This window comes from Pagrus pagrus (genome assembly GCF_965226575.1).
Source record: "Pagrus pagrus genome assembly, chromosome: 4".
NCBI classification, from domain to species: Eukaryota; Metazoa; Chordata; class Actinopteri; order Spariformes; family Sparidae; genus Pagrus; species Pagrus pagrus.
Window position 1 is genome coordinate 8,457,427 of NC_140188.1, and position 18,104 is coordinate 8,475,530.

Genomic DNA, 18,104 nt, shown 5'->3' on the forward strand with positions numbered 1-18,104 from the left:
GTCAGAGCTGCCGAGCAGTAATTGTATCACTCTGACCCTCTTTTGGTTTTTATTTTGTCACAGGGACCTGCTCTTTATTGGGTGCAGGCCATCCCTCAGGTTGTAAAAGCCACGGTGCCCCTCCTCCCATACCTAGGGACAGGGGTGCTGCCTGCCTGCCTGCCAGCGATCAATATGCCACTGTCGTTAACTGGATTTGTTGCTGTGGTGCTTGCTTATGAGGCAGCAATTAGAGTGTGAAGTGGCAAGGCCAGGGTATGAGGCTCCGGCCGTGCGAGGCTTGGCCCTCAGGGGGGATGGAAATGTCAGGGGCACAAGCCCAGTTTCATTAGGGCCTGAAGAGACTATGACGATCCATACTGTCTGTGTAATTCATTCGGCCGAGGGGGGTTAGAATTATTTGTGGTAGACAGTTAGCAAACATAGAAAGAGGTCACAGGTTAGGAGTGGCTGTGGAAAGTTGCTTGCTGTGAAATCCACTTACACCCTGTGGAATCCACTTACATGCTTCCATTGTTTTATTACCAGATCAGTGGTTTGAGGGGAGCGTAACCTGAATGATACAGCCAAACTGCAGCCTCTTGTCATGTAACAACTCAGCTGTCATTTACAAATGATACCAATCTATTCTTCAGTGAGGTGCTTCAACATACAGTACAGTATACTCCAAACATTTTTTAGAGTAGCTTTTCGCCAGTCCTTCACCATGTCACCACCTGCTGCTTGTAGGCATTTATTGTGTTTCTGCTAGTGTGTGTGGGAGACCATGCCTAAAAATAATTACAGGCCAACATGTTTGTGTCCAGCGTCATCAGTGTCAGACCATCACTCATTTCAGATTGGCGACATTGAGGCATTTATGGCGGTTGGGGTGCCCGAGGGCCTCCCCCAATGTCTGGACATTTTTCTCCCCCCCAAAAGGGTCATAGTGTCCCTGATCGAGCATGGGTTGGGGTGCCCTAATGTGTCATTTGGGATTGACTGTGACCTAAGGCCCTAAATCACTTTCCATTTTGGGGGACAATTAAGTTTGAACCTCTGATGTGCACTGCCTTCAGTTGATTCTGTCGATAGCACTGTGCAGGGGCGGGGCCGTCTGTTTCACAGTGTTTTTAGAGTCTACGTCCAAAACGTATCAATAAATAAGAGACTCAACATCTAATATTCTGATTTCATAGTCAAGCTGCTTTGGTAAACTCGCTTATGTTCATGTGATCAAAGGAGCTTGCTCCTCCAGTGTGACTATTTGTTTGGCAAGTCGTCCAGGGTATAGCGTTGCGTTGCTCCATGGAGCTGTACCTGACAACATCGCACACTAAAGCGTGCAACAAAATTCATTTTCTGGCAGTAGGGGACAGCAGATGTTCAAATTGTCCCAGGCCACTGGGTTACCAAATCTGAATATTGAGATTAATGTTTTCCCCCTGCTCACACCTGACTGAAGGTGAGGAGGAGCAAAGCAGACAATTGAAAGGACGTGAGCAGGGTAATATTGTTTTTCTAGTCATGATTACAGACAGTTTACAGTGTACAGAGAGGGCAGGGCGATTGAAAGGGTTTAAGTGGGGACGAGAGAAGTGGTGAGAGGAGCGGTTTTAATTCTGGGCTCTGTTCCAAAAGTGAGTGCATAGTTGAGAGTGTAATGGGGTACAGATTTTTGAGTGTAATCTTGACTGTGTGCAAAAAACAGCCTTTTAAGAGATTAAAGCTGAGTTTTACTTTTTATAAACTGTTTATACACAACATATTCCCTGAAAATCGGGTTTTGCCGCAGTAGGTACTTTATAATGTTTTGTGTTACAGTGTACACTTGAGAATACTGGGTTGAGACGCGCATACATAGTGCATTAGTACATGCATAAGGTTGTTGACACATGGTGAAAAAGTACAACGTTTGACGACAGAGCAGTTGAATGAAAGAAATAGGAGTGGAGAGACATTGATAAACGGGGTGACAGGAAGAGTAAGCAAACTTTCATGTCCTATTTTATTTTCCTGATACTTAAATCTATTAAAGATTGCAGCATCAAATCTTACCATCATCCCAGTCTTCCATCACAGATCTCAGAGTTGTCAGCTGCAAAGTGAAGTCAGTACAGAAGAATTCAATCAAGCTGTCTGACTTTTTCATGACTGGTTGAGCTGCTGCACCGAAACTCCAAGTTATTTACTATTCCCGATCTATAGAGTGCAGGCAGAAAAGAATGAGAATGAGTATAATGCCATCCTATATATAATGCAATACAATAAACGCTGCCATTAATGGAGAGATTGTGAAATTTGCAGGATAATGAGATTTCCACTGTGCATTCGCTACCTGCTAACACAGAAAATAAATTGCATGACTCTCAACAATTGGATGGTCTAACAATCCTTAAATACTGTTTATTGATCACATGCCACCACTACAGAAGGAGATTTAATTAAACTCTTAGTTCATGCTCACACCCACTCTGCTTCCTCTCACAAAGAATAAGAAATATTTATGGCAGCAGCTAATAAAGTAAGATAGTCTTAGTGATATTAAACGGGAACAGCTGGTACACAAAAAGCAAAAGAGCCTTTTTGGTAATGATGAATGCAAATTTACAGTAGAGGCTATACTAGCAGACAAGGCTTGGTAGCAACCAGTTAGCACTAGGACAGAAAATGTACACAGTGGATATAGCACACAATCTGTGCGCTGATGTAAGTGTGACAATGTTGGCACGAAGCAAGGTGCTACAGATCAAACTAACACTACCAACTGATCTGAAAACCGTTACAAGCTAATCTCATTCTCCTCTCTTTAAAAACACATCGCTAGCCAAAGTAAACACTAGAATGGGACATAAACAGTGCATATACTATGTTTTACAAGGATTTAATCATGTGTGAAATGCAACAGGTTAATAGTGGTATTTATAATTACACAACACAGCTCAGACATTTAAATGTGTTTGGTTTCCTGTCTTATAAAGTTTTATTCTCCCCGACAAGACTTGTAAATTCTTGTGCCCTGATTGAGAATGCTCATGCCAAGTCTTTTGGAGACTTGGTGTTTCTTTGCAGTAATGTTTTAATGAGGGTGGAAGGAAATTACTATGAATAAATGATGTTGATAGCTTAAATAAATCCATTTGTTTGGGTTTCTTGGGTGTTTATGAGACCAAATTTGCCATTTTCAGAATTTCCTGCAGGGATAATGAAAATAAATAACTTCCCAATTTAACGGAAACCATTGTATAATATTGGCACAGTGAGTTTCAGCATTCCGAGAATGAAACCAGTCCTATCAGTCTGTATAGTCTGATCAGTTTTGCAGGACTAAGGCATTTACAAACCAGAGGAAACAGAGCCTCCTCAGAGTCTCACTAATGATGTCTGTAGCTGTAGGAGGACTGGAGAGAGGAAGGACAATGTCTTAAGTGATAAGGAGGGTTGGAGAGATCCTTGAGAAGCTCTTGTCCTCCCTTCCTCTCGTTCCCTCCCTTCTGACTCGTCACAGCTCAAGTATTCACTTCTCACTCATTAGCGGCTGCTGCCCATCGCTCACTGGAGCAAACTGTTTACCCTGTCCTGTCATGACAAAGACTAGCACCCTGTTATCAAGGCCTGCCCTAGGTGGGGGATGACAGTCGAGATGAGTTTCTACAGAGGCAGATTAAGCGGCTGTGTTCAGGAAAAAGTAGGCCAGCTAATTAGCCTCAGCTCTCAGGACCCTGGGAGTGGGCTGTTTTTCACCTAGACAGGGAAATTCCATAAATGACAGGAATGTGGCTGAAGAAGAGTGGCTGGAATATCTAATAAGAGTGGGAGGAAGAGAGAGGTTGACATAACATAGAAAAAATGGAGGAAGGAGGCAAATCATCTTGTAACATTTACTTTGGATTCCCTGCAGCTGAACTCAGTGTACTTCACACATTCTCTTGTGTTGTGTAAAGTACACAGTGTTGTTAGTAGCTTCTGTGAAATGGCCTTGACAGTGGAAAAAAATAGATGTTACCATCTGTGTATAGGACAGAAAAGTTCATCTTCTAAATGAAATATGAGACGGTCTTTTGTTCAGTCATCTGAGCTGCAAGTTGTTGCAGAGTATTTCCTTTGCTGCAGCATCATCATCATATTTCATTTTGCAGATTTTTGGTTGGCTCAAGAAAAGAAAAACTCACTACATGTTTTCTCAATCAGTTTCTCATTATGAGTGATGGGATCTTGCATAAAGATTTTGATTTGGTTATTTCAAATACAGACTCGGTTAGAAAAAGGTGATGTCATGTATTTATGAGCACAAATCAGAGTTTAGCAACCATTTAACGGCATGTTATGAGTTCTGAGCTTGTTTACTTACATTGCCAAGTCACTGTCAGTAAAATCTGCTGAAACCACATCACCACCACAAAGTTATGATGAAACAGATATGTTTTAAGCTCTATAAAACATCTAAGGATGTTTTCCCCCAACTTTAACTTTGGCTGCTGCTTATTTAATCATGAATATTTCATGGAGAAATAATCAAGATTTCCGGGGCTTTAATGTTTTCTTTTAAAAATGTAAATCTTTAAAATCCTTTAGTACAAATTAGTAAACATTGGTCATGGGTACACATGAATATGCTCTGCTGTATCTTGTCTGATTGCCTTGTAGTTGCTGCTTGTTCACATACATTTTCAAATAAAATCTCCCACAGATGGCTTGTTTATTCAGTACTTTGCTTGACATTAAAGTAGGAGAGAACAGGAAATGACAGAGCTGAACCCAATGTGAAAAGCATAAATTCCTACACAATAATCCCCAGTTTTGCAACATTTGATAGGGCGCCCCTATCTCACTTCCTTTGCCTTTCAGTGAACCCAGAGGAAGAAGGGGCAATGCATTACATACAGAGTTTATGTCCTGCTGATAGAAGCCTCTCTCCACATCGAGCTCAGGTGTCCTGTCCTCCATACTTCCTCCATCTGTCCAGCCCCGTCCTTAAGCCCCTCTGAGGGAGTATCAGAAAGTACAGAATTTAACGTGTGGCACTGACTCCCATTAAATGTTTTATTACCCTGAATAAACCCAAATCTGCTGTGTTACGTCTCCGAAAACTTGGGTTCTTGTAAATGTCTCCCTGTTTCATGTATCATGTTAAAGCCACAAGCTTAAATAGCAAAAGCAGCCCTCGATGCTGAGGCTCCGCCAGCGTGGGTCTACTCAGCCTGCCACAACTTTACTGACTCCTTACTCAGTAGCCATATAACCATTCTGTAACTGCGTGAATCTTATTCACTGCTGAGCGGAGTGGTTTGCATTTTTGGACAATGGATCATAGTGAGAGGTTTGTCACTGCTTCGGCATAATGTGATATTGGGTTGTGTGTATTAAAGAGTGGAAGAAGAGGAGGGAAACAGAGATATCTAACAGATCTATGGACTCTGTGTCATGCTGGAAGTGACTCTGTAAAACTTGCTAAATAAGAAAGTAATATTTCAGCCAATGCTAACGTGAATGTCCTGATGTGTTTATGAGTTATGAGTGTGCTGTACTGTGCTGGGTGTGTGTGTTTGTGTCTGTCACTGCACTGTATAGAAATGATTGTGTCAGTGTGTGTGCCTATGTGGGTGTTATTGCCGAGGATAGTGCAGAGCAGAGCACAGCTTAATATCTATGTTTGACATAGAGGCCCATTAATAAGGGCCTGATCCGAGCCCAATGACAGGACTGCTGACAGAGGAGGATCATGGGGAAGAATCATGCCCTGCTGAGGGAGCCTGGGCTGCAGGTAGGCCCATTCTGCCTTCCCCAGGTGTCATTACGGATGCTGGGGAGGGAGCACAGGAGGGAGGGCCTCTACTGACATCTACATTAATCACCCCTCCGCACATCACCCCCCTACTCTGCACACCGCCGCCCCTACCTCCAGCTCCTAATCATCCCCACACAGAGACCCAAACCCAGTAAGGGGATACTCAGCCGTGAAAGATATCCAGCTAAGAGCTCCCCAAATACCACTCTGATCTGATCATGAGTGATGCTGCTACCTGAACCTCTGACCTGGCTCACAATTAAAAACACTTTCCTCTCTCTCCCCCAGACACATACATACAGCTTTACTGAAACTACACATTATGTCACTGTCTGCGTTTGATTCATAGTTTGCATTTGGATTGGACCTCAGTTACATGCAATTAAAATGCGGAAAACGTCTCTGCTGGAATGTGTCTCCAAACCCCCAGAGTGTGTGCTGCTGTTGAACACACTCCTGATTGTCTTGTAGATATCACACTTCCCACTTGTGGACCCCCCATTGATCCTCAGCTGTGCTTTTATCTACAAAAATAACAACACTTGATGTTCATGTTTCTTCACACTAGACTGAGCCATTGAATTAGAGATCATTTATAATCTACATGAAAAAAAATAGAGGATGCAGTTAATAAACTGCTTTAAGTTTCTCTATCTTATTTTAAGCTGCTATTTGTTGTCCTATGACCAGTGTGTAGGATTTAGTGGTATCTAGCTGACCAATATATCAGTCGGTAGCTATTAATGTCTGATATTAGCCTATCACGGATGTATCGGCATATATGTTGTCCAATATGCTCTAAAATAACTTCTTTTAGAGGTCATAATGCAGAAAAAGTTGCTTTGGGTAACTTATAATTATTAAATTTCCAGTGACATTTATGGTTTCAGTGCAGGTTACTGTTAAATGTAAAATATCTTGCTTCATTACATATTTTTGTCACGTAAGTATTTGATAACCACATTCAGGGATCACTGCAAAAAATGTGTGTATATCGATATCCAAATATTTTATCCCTTAATATCAGTATCGGTGTCCTGAATATCAATCAGGATTTAGCATCTAGCATCTCACCATCTTTAGCATCTCCTCTTCTTAACTACAATGGCAGCTAAAATGCAAAAGGACCTCTCCAGTGCCAGCGTTCAGTTTGTCTGCTCTGGGCTACAGTAGAAAAATGGCAGTGCAACATAGCGGTCTCCATGGAGAATGACCCACTTCCTCTGTAGATATTAAAAGCTCATTCTAAGATAAAAAAAACACAACAGTTCATAGTTTCAGGTGATTATACACTAGTGAAAACAATTATGAATATTTAATTTAATTTCTGCCCCTAAATCCTAAACACTGGACCCTTTTATTAGACATTCATTAATTAACCCGATTTTGCCACAAAAGTCAGTTGACTTCTGTGATCAACTTGACCGGTCAAGTCATGTCACTTGGGGAGTGGACGAGGATGGATGTGGGTCACACCATACAGCCTTCCTAATGAATGGCTCCACCCAGGATCCATCAATGAGCAGATGTTCTGAGGACAATAATGGGAAGTTATCCGATTGATTATTAGTTCTGATTCAATTAAAAACACATAATGGCACAAAACGTGACAGTAATTGTGGCATGATTAGTTTAGGTTAAAACAAATGATCCATTTCTGCATCTGGTGGTGAACTCAGATCATCTTTACAGGGATGGAAAAGGGTTGTAATTACACACACAAGTCTGTGTTTTCACGTTTTTAATATCTTTGGTTTCAGCTGATGCAGTCTTCCAAACCACCACTCTTGCTTCGCTTTTCCCTCAGTGAGGTCACACTTAATTATGTGTGTTTACACCTCATCTACATGCTTGCTATTTTAGAAATAAAAGATTTAATCAACCCAACAATCCCTGTTTGTCAGTAATATTATGAATGTCACCCTAATAAAAGATCCGTGATGATATTCCAACAGTGTAATGAAGCATTGAGCTCATATTATAGTGTCCGTGAGTCATCAGTCCATGGCTTAGCCCACCATCTCATTTTTATGTAACATGCCTTGCCCTGAGTAAACACAGCCTACAGTTTAATTAAAATAAATCCACTTTCAGCTGATATTTAGAAACCCGCAGAATATCACTCTCTCCACTAGAGATACAGTGATTGAAAGTGGGGGATAAAAGGCTAGGCTTGAGGGAGAATTATACTCTACTTACTTTTCCATCAATGAAGCCGTACACTCCATTGTTTATGTTTGAAGCCTGTGTTTCTTCTTACTAAATTACCCTTCTCCAATTCCCCTTTTTCTCTGTTTTATTCGCCTTGAACCTTCAGCAACACTGATGACACAATAAATTTCTGTTTGGCTCAGAGTGTGTGTGTGTGTGTGTGTGTGTGTGTGTGTGTGTGTGTGTGTGTGTGTGTGTGTGTGTGTGTGTGTGTGTGTGTGTGTGTGTGTGTGTGTGTGTGTGTGTGTGTGTGTGTGTGTGTGCATGTTCAAGTGTGTGCGCTTCTGGTAGAATCTAGGACACTAGAGGCACTGAGAAGACAGCATTTGCATGCAGCTCACAAACATATTAAAATATGAAGACAAATCACTGTGTCTGGCCAGCTGACAGCGCCGCCTGCAATGGGAGCAAGCATGCAAACTTGCAACATGTCGCGTTTCCCCAGTAAGGCCTTTATAGGGCAAGCTTGAACATGCGGCTTGACAAACAAACGGAAGAAAAAAAAAACCCATGAGCAGTCAAAGCTGTTATTAAAGGCAATAGAAGTGGTTCCCTTTTTTCCAAAGCCATCCTGTCATGGTGCTAGTCTCTCTATTTTTTTATTGGGAGAGTATGGTTTTCACAGACACCTTCAGGGCACATACTGTGAGTTTTGATGGCTTTGTTCTATGGCTGACTTTGATGTAAGTCATAAAGTGGGAAATCCAAGCCTTTAAGGTTGTGCCCCTGCTAGTCGGTGCTATTCAGGTAAAAACAAAGGGGCCATGTTAGATTTATCTTGCATGTCTTTATGTTTGTGTGACCATACTCTCTTTTTCTTTTTAACTTACTTTGGCTGAAGCTTGAGTATTTGCTTTCTGTAAGTTATAAACCGGTTTGCATTCGGTGTGGGGAGAGAGAGACAGTGGTGGCCTATTTTGGGAGAAGGGGGTCGGGGGGTGTTTAGTTATTATTACTCTTACAAACCCCTTGAACTGACGGTGTAAATGAGCATTATGTTGCTACAAGGTGTTCTAGTTATCTAATTTTAAATTACTTAGTGTTGAAGGAGCTCTTCTGATGTGGTATTTATCAAATCTGCTTCATTCTGCTGCTGACAGTAAAACAAACATACATGTGATGGCACAGTTATGTTATATCAATCACGTTGCTATGGCAAATATTTCTGTTGGGGCTACACATGCTGTCTCCTCTTTTTACACCACTTGATAGCGCAGTATTAAGAAGCCTGGAGAGGAGACAGTTGCTATAAGTGACACCAGTAGGGGGAGCTCACAGCTCATAGCTCACTCTGTAATAAACTGATGGGGCTACATGAATAAGGTTGCCGGGCAGCAGTGCAGACCACATACATACAAGACCCCCTTTCTGTCTCTGAATCTAAGCATGTCCACGGTCCTGACTGCTGTGACCTAAATATCTCATTAAAACTTGGATTGTAGTGATTTTCTTGTGTGCTGTCTTTGTCTGCACACCCTGCCCTGAAAAGGACTTATGCATGTATGCAATATTTGTATGCAGAGAGGCCGCCTCTCTGCTCATCTCGGTGCAGGGGCTCGGTCAATCAGTCATTGATTTCTGACAGAGATCATATTTACAATTCTGCTTCAATATCTCAATACATAAGCATCCCTTTGCCATTCAGCTGTGGAGTCTATTGATTTGTGATTTCAACATATTCAGAAATTACAATTTTTGTTCTTCTTCATTATTCTCTTTTTCCTTTTTAAAACTGGTCTTGTGATATCACTACCTGTTGGCTGTTTTTTTTTTGGGGGGGAAAATGTCCCATGAATATTGAAGTAAATAAGGTGGTCAAACTATAAGATAAGATTTGTCCTCTTTGCTCAGATTTATGTAAAGCTGATATGGAAACGTGTGAGAACAGAGTGTATTCAATACATCTCTGTCTAAAATGATTGTCTGAGCAGGAAAAGGGGCTCACTGTCTCCATGTCTTCATGACTACAGTCAGATTTGGACTTAGCTCCAAGCTTTCCTCTACTCCTCCGTCCCCTCACTCCACTACTCTCTTCCCTTCTCGCTGCTCGTCTTCCCCTACCGATCCGTGTTTCGTGCAAGTGTGTCAAGCCTCAGTGTGGTGGGCTGCGGGCTGTGCCGGGTGCGCATAAACCGTGCGCTCCTAGCGGCAGCGCTGTGGAAACCAAACAGCAGAGAGGGAGACGGAGGATGTTGAACTGACTTGTATGACTGTACATTTACAGCGCTATATCTCAGGCAAAGCACATGGGTCGTTTGGGAGCTGGTTCCCGTTGTATTAAAACAACTTTTTGGGAATGCGTGAGAGTTGAAGGCTGGTTCCCAGTCAGAGTGTCAGCCGAGCCATGTGTTGAACTGTGGAGACATCGCTGAAGATTTGAAGGGTGTCAGAGACGCGTCCTGAAGGAACCGAGGACCTGCGGAGAAGAAGTGCACAGCCTACGCTTATTTGCCAGTGTGGACTTACATTTGTTGGACTTTAGCTTGTTATTGTAGGTCTTCTTGGAGGAAAAGCAGAAATTTGCGGATGAACTCGCGGGGCAGGCAGGGGTAATTCTCAGAGACCGAGAGTTTGGTTTCAAGGTTTGCTGGATATGAACACCCCGAGCAGCTCCGGGTGACCTACTCTGAAATGGATCATCTCAGTTTTTGGACATTGAAACTGGCTTTTTGTCAGTAACTAGGACCCCTAGATAAGTCCCAGAATCGCGGAGAAGACTTTCCTCTAATTTTGGAGATATTTTTCTGCAGTGAATTCGAGGATTTGCGCGCCCGCCGTGGATGTTTAATATGCTAGTATGGGTCCGCTAGCGTTCATCCTTGTTGGTGGATTACTGTATTTTCAAGTTGATGGTAAGTTGCCTACCATGTGCCGTTATGTAAAACTTCTATCAAACCATCTATTAAAATATTCAGTTGTGTTTTGCATAGACTTCGCCAGACTCTGCGCATGGCACCACTCATGTTTATGCTGCAGGTTAGATTTGGAGGCAGTATTTTAAAAAGGCATTATGTTGTTGGACTGTGGTTCACAGGACAAACATTTAATTAATTCTCTGCTTTTTGATTTCTGAAGAACTGTTAAGTGAGCAACTGTGCAGTTGTTATCAGAGACTACTGTTTATTAAAGGCTCACCTTATGGTGTGATTTAGTTTTAGTTCGCCTCATCTCAGCGATGTTTTCCCCCTTTTTATATATATATCTACCTATATATATCATTCATTAAACACAGCACATTTTATAGTAACCCTTTAACAACCAGCTGAGTTCAACAGATAACTCTCCTGTCCATTGCAGCTGATGGTCGCCTCTCAGGAGGGTAAAATTAGGGCAGAGATCAGTTTTTTTTTCCTTTCAATCCAAAAGATTGAAGAAGCAATCTGTGTTTTTAAGTCATAAATATCAGTGCATGATAGTCATGTATTCTGATTTAAAGGACCAGTCAGAAAAAAATATTCAGTTTTCCTCTGTGAGACTCAGTGAGTGTAAAGCAAAGATGTCTGAGTGTGAATGATTCTCAGGTTGTTGCAGCGGCTACAGGTTATCTCTCTGATGCAGATGTGGAGAGCAGTTCTGCTTGTTAAAGGATTTTTGTATTAATGGATAACGAATCCAAAATATTTGTGAGTATTCAGATGAAACAAATGAAAGTAGTCTAACACAACAGAAAGTAGTTTAAACCTGTGGGTTGGAGGTTAACTGACTTGCAGGTGTTTGGCAAATGTGCTGTGAACGCCCTGCCTCTGCTCTGTAGTAAATGCTACTGCTATGGTCAGTCAGGATTTCAGTACTGTCACTGTGCATTGTGGTGTAAGCCGGCTTAAATCCAAGCTGGGACAGTGCCCCACTTTATTATTCCCATTTGTTTGATGAAACTTTAATAATGATGCAAATGAGATGGATACTGTTTAATTTCTGCAGCCCTCTTCGTCCACTCTGCTGCTGAGTGCTAAATCAGCATCTTTTCCTTCTGATTTTTCTTCTTGGGATTCACTGGCCTACACAAGAAGAAGTGGTTTAATGGAGGAATTAAAACAGGCTCCACTGCAGGTTATTAATGTGATGACTCACATCAATCATCAAAATAGGAGAGCTTAGGTGACTGAAATCATGATTGGGATTGGTCCAACCTGTGACTGGTGGAATGATGGGTGGGGTTGATACGTTACTTTGAAATAAATAAGCCTTTGTGTGATTACAGATTTTGAGTGCAACTTTTGAATTAGACACACCTTTTCACAGTTGTTCTCTTTATGTCAGACACAAGTTTGCACAGACACAGTGGGGCTTTTGATCATAGAATGAGGAAATAATTCTTCTGACCAGTCACACACTGGGTCACTATATCAGCACTATGTTGTGAGCAATGATTCACACATGTGTTTGCTTTGTATTGTTTGTACAACTTAGCAGTATGTAAAGCCGAGGTTTTGTTGTCACTGAATGCAAGAGCCTGCAAGGCCCCATTTTTCTTTTCTTTCACCTGTCAACTTGCGCTTTTGTTCTTCACAGCTGCGAGTTTTAGGTCTGAAGCTTCATGTCTTCTGCAGTTAGCAAATCAAGTCCCTTTTCTGCTGGGATTTGAATATTTTTGCTTTTCTTTCTTTTACCTTTTTCTGGCGTCTTTCACTCTGTTCAGCCAAACCCACTGGTTGCTAAGCAGTGGCTGATGGCATTGCAGGCTCTCCAGAGGGAGAGGGTGCACAACTCCCCGGGAGCAGTGGATCTTCCCAATCATTCGCCTGTCACCCACCTCCCCCCTTCTTCCTCGCTCTCCACCTCCATCCCTGCAGCACCCACCCATCACCCAGCCCTTTTCAGAGGTAATCTGAGGGTCCTTGGAGAGGGAGGAGCTTCCTCTAAGAGTCCACTTAGGCAGACAAAAAGGTCTGGAGTTGTATTCACTGGGCAGCATTGCCAACAAAGCCAAGCCTTGTGAATGGCGTCAGTCACTGTTTAGTGTGCTGTGATTAATACTGCTTGTGTGTAGGAAAGAGGAGAAAAGGTGAGATGGAGAGAGAGTCGGGGGAGAGACTGAGTGTGTGTTGGTTGTTGTTTTGAGCGCTGAGAAGAAGAAAACAAGGTCCCCTCACTTTTAAAAAAAAAACCTGATTGATTGTAGTTGAAGACATTTCCAGGAATACACCAGTCAGCAGCTGCCTGGTTATCTCTTAAACTCCACCATTCTGCTTTTGAGGCTGGATTAGAACATGCTTTGCATAGTGGACATGCACTCTTGACCTTGTGCTATTCTGAGATCTCCTGCATGCTTGTGTGTGATGTAGGAGCTGGTGACATCACGTCCATCCTGGGTGACACTCTGAGAGGTGCTGAAATATGGCCCAACTTAAATCTGTCTAAGAGGCTTTGGAGACACTTGGGGTCTTATGTGGTGTAGACAGCATACAGCTTTCTATCCACCAGCAGGGCTGTGGTTTCAGTAATGCTGAGTCAAGAGAAACTCAAACCAGGAGTGGTTGTGTATGTGTCAGGGAAAGGAGGAGGGGAGGGGGAGACAAAATGAGTGTAATCAAATACAAAAATTGAGAGAGGAGTTGTTTAACAACACAATCTTTTAAAGGGAAATGGCGAGGATGAGGCTTTATTACCAAAGCACCCCGGAGACTAACAGCTCTGTTGATGGTCATGATTGAATGAGAGAGGTTTAAAGTACTGCCCTATAATGGAAAGTAAGCCCAGATTAAAATAGTCTAGGTGAATGATGAGGCAGGCTGAGGTCATTGTGTAAGAGCCATTGCGATGTCTCGCCCCAAATGTGATTGTTCTGCTTGAGTTGGCAGCGTTTAGGCAGCGTTATTGTAATTGCGGTTCATTTGCTGGAATGGGGTTGCTGTAATGATGAACCCTCATCTGAGATCTACAGGAAGCGCCTCTCTACTGTCTCTCACGGTCTCATCACTGTCGAAGGAAGCGGCTCTCCTCTGCATCAAAGAGCTCTACTGTTTGTTCTCTGATTAACATCAAAAATGAGTGCAGAATAAAGACAAAGGTGGTGATCATGAGAGGAAGTGAGTGAACAGGGAACAATGAATGAGGTGAGCACTTGTCCGATGAAAATCAGCTTACAGACCCTTGTGTGTGTGTGTGTGTGTGTGTGTGTGTGTGTGTGTGTGTGTGTGTGTGTGTGTGTGTGTGTGATAAGTGTTACTTGACCAGTGACGTGGGCCTGTCAGCTCCTATGATATTTTAACAGGCAAGTCTGACTACTCTGCGGATCACATTTCAGCTGCCTTCCACTCCAAACGTTGAAGATAGACTTTGAGCTCTACATGCTTCTTCTGATCTGCAATCACTCAAAAAATAAAGTGTTTCACAGCCGTTTTAAATTCTGGCATCATGCTGGTTAATGCTTTTGCATTTTCATAGTGGGAGAGAAAATGTCAGCGACAGAAAATGCACATGGCTGATTTTGCTGTAAGACCAGCAGAATGCAGGGGAGGTAATACCACTTTTCCCTGTTTTACCTCCGCTTTATTAAGTCCCAGCCAAGCATACCCCTGACATTTACAGAGCAGAAAATGGCCTATTGCATTTGCCTAGAGAAACAAAGACAGAAAGAGTACGAGAGATTACAACAGGGAGAGATAGAGGTTTAACGCTAACAGGTAGGCGGCAGTAAAGGATAAGCATCTTTCCTCATATGATTTGGATTTCCAAACTTCCCCAGACTCATCTTGTTCACTATCTCTCTCTTTCACTCAACTATCCATCGTTGGCTTGTCCATGAGGGTGGAATTCAAACACTGAGGGGGTTGTGGTACACCTGCGATGGCTGTATAGTTGGTGTGTGTGTGGAGGTAGGGATGGGGGAGGAGTGATATGATGAATTGAGCGTGCTGACTACGAGGCAAAGCAAGCGGTCAGGGCCTTCACCTGTCTCACACACCTGTACTTACAGAATACACACCTGTGCTTACCCCCTGGGCCCCCAGACACATATAATCCTCGCTCTATTCTCTCTCTGGCTCTGTTTGCCAACAGGCGATTAAGGCTTTCAGGCAGGCCAGCAGACAGAAAATGTTGATCTGATGACTCTTATATAATCCCGAATGGTTAGACGATAGTGAACGAACCCTTATTGATCAATGGCAAATACCCAGCCAGCAGTTACAATTCAAACTGCCTCTGTTGTAGTGTGGATGTGATGAGCGTTCTCATCTCCACAGAACTTGATCATCTTAAGAGCATGCCATAATGCAGACAGTACAAAGTACAGCACAAGTCTGTGATGCCTTAAACTTGCTGAAGAGACAGCATGTTTGTCTTATCTGTGTTTTTATGTTGCGTGCTGCATTGAAACGTCGTGTTTGGGGAAGCGTCTAATTACTCTGTAACCCGCTGGCCTCACTCTGCCTCTCTGGTTGGCTGTCTCGCAGCAACCTTTGGATAGAAGGGAGGGATGTCAAGGTTGAATGACTCATAGAAGTGCATACAACTCTATAACTATACATGCTCAGCCCACATGCGCACTGTAAACACATAGAGAGGCAGACAAATGCATACTGGCAGCTGTGGACTGTGGTTGCACAAAGCATTTATTTTTCAAGAGGACGAAGTAAGGAGGCAGTTGTGTTGAATTAGAAAACAACTTGTTTATTGGACATGCATGTTTGTGGTCTATTTTAAGTCATTGTCACATTCTTCCTTGTTTACCTTCTTCGTGTTTTGAGTCAGTAACACACCTTCTTCGTTGTCAAGAGTTTGTGTGACAGCTGTACCTGAGCAGAGTGTGTCTCGCCAGTGTCTTGAAGATGAGGTCAGGCCTGGTGATAAAAATGCATGAGCTGTCTCTCAGCGTGAGACGTGTGAAGATGGACAGCCAGAGCATGACACTCGGCACACATCCGTCACACACAGCAGTAGTCCGGCGCAGCTGTAATGCCGCTCAGAATGGTGGAGCCAGTGAATAAGTGTCTTGTTTCACCATCTCCATCTCCAGCCTGGTCTATGGATCACCCAGCCATGACAGCTTTGCACCTTTTCTTCCACATAACTAACTGGGGAATCTAACCAAACAGAAGTGCTTGGACTTCAAACAATACTCTATCACTATGTGGAAACTTTAGTAACCCAGAGGTCTTCTAATGTCTTCCCCTGCATGTTTATAAGGGCATGTCAACATTTACAGTAGAGTGTAGCTGAAAAAAAGAAAATAAAAGTCAGACATTTGCTGGTTTCAGCTTCATAAATGTCAGGATTTGCTGCTTTTATTAGTCATTTATGATAGTAAATGAATGGTCTCTAGGTTTTTGGACTGTTGTTTCAGACAAAAGAAGTGACTTGATGATGTCACTTTGAGCTCTGGGAAATCATGATGATTATTTTTGACAATTATTTGACATTTTATAGACTAATATTCATGGAAAAAACAGGCAGCTTAACCCATAATGACAATAATTGTTAATTGAGGCTTTTTATGAATTGCAAAAACTAAATATTGCTATTATTTTCCCTTATTCCCTTATAATGCAACATAGTGTTTCCTGGCAATATCCTTCTAAATAACCATGTTGGTAAACAGTGTGTGTGGTAATATATGCTGTAATATGCTAAATTATGTTAAGAGTTCAGTTGCTAAAAATGCTGTTAAATCAGCCTTCTCATTATGAGACATTTGATTAAATTAATACATGCATAATAATTTAATATGTTCTGTATGTCAGTGCTGTGAGAAGCTGTTCTTGTCATGTCCCTGCTGGAAAAAAACATGGCACCACACTGCTTTGTAAACTGACCCGCCACGACCAGGCGTGAGTTGATTTACTGTATATAATGGCTCCTGGTGAGACTGGCTTTGTGGTTGAAGTCTCAGTGTGGAACGTGGCACGAGCCAAAGTGTCACAACCATAGCGGCGGAGCAGGAAGAAAGCCTTAATCGCATCCTTGAACGTTTGAACTCTCCAGTTTCACTTCCAGGATGGTGATGACTTTTCTGGAGAGCTGCTCGCAGGCATTTGTCATTTAGAGGCCCAGCAGCACTCAGCTAGTGGTCGCATTATGAAATGTAGTGGGGTGCATGTGTGTGAATGTGTTTGTGAGCACCATTAATAACCATCAAGGCCCATTGTTTTTTTGTGTAAGCGTGGATTTATGGGACTGAGTAAATTGAGTAAGTCCTTCATCCACTTACTCCAGGCACCCTTGACCCTGTCGCCCTAAGCCAGACCGGATGAAGTGTCCCGTGGAATAGAAATTTAATAAATCTCATCTTGACTTAAAAAAACACAAACAGTGAGCTGTAAGCGCCATTTCATTACCTTGCTCTGCTTTTTGAGTCCATCACTTGGATGGTGTGTGGTTACAGCTCTTATTCCTCATGCTCACATGTGGAGCTGAAGACCAGTGGAGTGGCTGGAGGTGGTGACTGCCCTCATTGACATGCAGGGACACTGCGATGTGTTCACCACAGGTCAGCACCCTCGGTACACCTCCAATTATCCACTCATCTCTCAACACAGTGTATCATGGACACCTGAAGGCCTCCTCCTCCACCCTCGTCTCCCCTATGCCTTCATTTCTAAAGCAATAAAGCACTTATTTATTTTGCCCTATTCAATCTGCAGGGCCAGCTCAGCAATGCAGGTAAAGAGATTACAATGCTAGAGGGAGAATCAATTGATGCCATTCATTTCATTGCACTTGCCTCAGTAGGAACTGTATAGAGTAGCCCACGCTTGAAAGAAGGGAATTGGTGATGTGAGAGTTTTGCGGGCAGGTCTCACACACACACACACACACACACACACACACACACACACACACATTTATCTGGAGAACACTAACATAAACACTGCTGCTTGCTTATTTGATTTTATAGCACATTTACAGAGATTAAAGTGATCAGATAAAATGATGCTATATTGGCATATTTTTCTACTAATGAACACTAGCGCTTGACTGGAGCAAGTGGACATTAACTTAAGTCAAAGGCTCCTAGACCATTAATCATTCAGTCACCTCTTAAACTACTCTACTTTTACTACTTGTACTGGGATTTGATGCACAAGCACAGCTTTTTAATATCAAGGCAGCTACTACCGTAGTCCAAAGGCAGAGGCAGGCAAGAAAATGGCTGAGCACAGGCTCCTGAGATGGATCTACGGGA

General features: G+C 42.6%; 1 protein-coding gene across 11 annotated transcripts in view; it reads left to right on the forward strand.

Moving 5' to 3' along the window:
• robo2 (roundabout, axon guidance receptor, homolog 2) overlaps nucleotides 1-18,104 on the forward strand; it is a 311,369-nt gene that overhangs the window by 138,852 nt on the left and 154,413 nt on the right. The window contains exon 1 of one of the 11 annotated variants that reach the window (XM_084351858.1): nucleotides 10,058-10,830. The exons of 8 other annotated variants lie outside the window; for them this stretch is intronic. In XM_084351858.1, coding sequence (XP_084207984.1) covers nucleotides 10,776-10,830 — 55 coding nt within the window. In that variant the 5' untranslated portion in view covers nucleotides 10,058-10,775. Of the gene's footprint in view, nucleotides 1-10,057; nucleotides 10,831-18,104 lie in introns of those variants that run through there. 2 more of the 11 variants (XM_084351859.1, XM_084351852.1) reach the window with 2 other exon arrangements.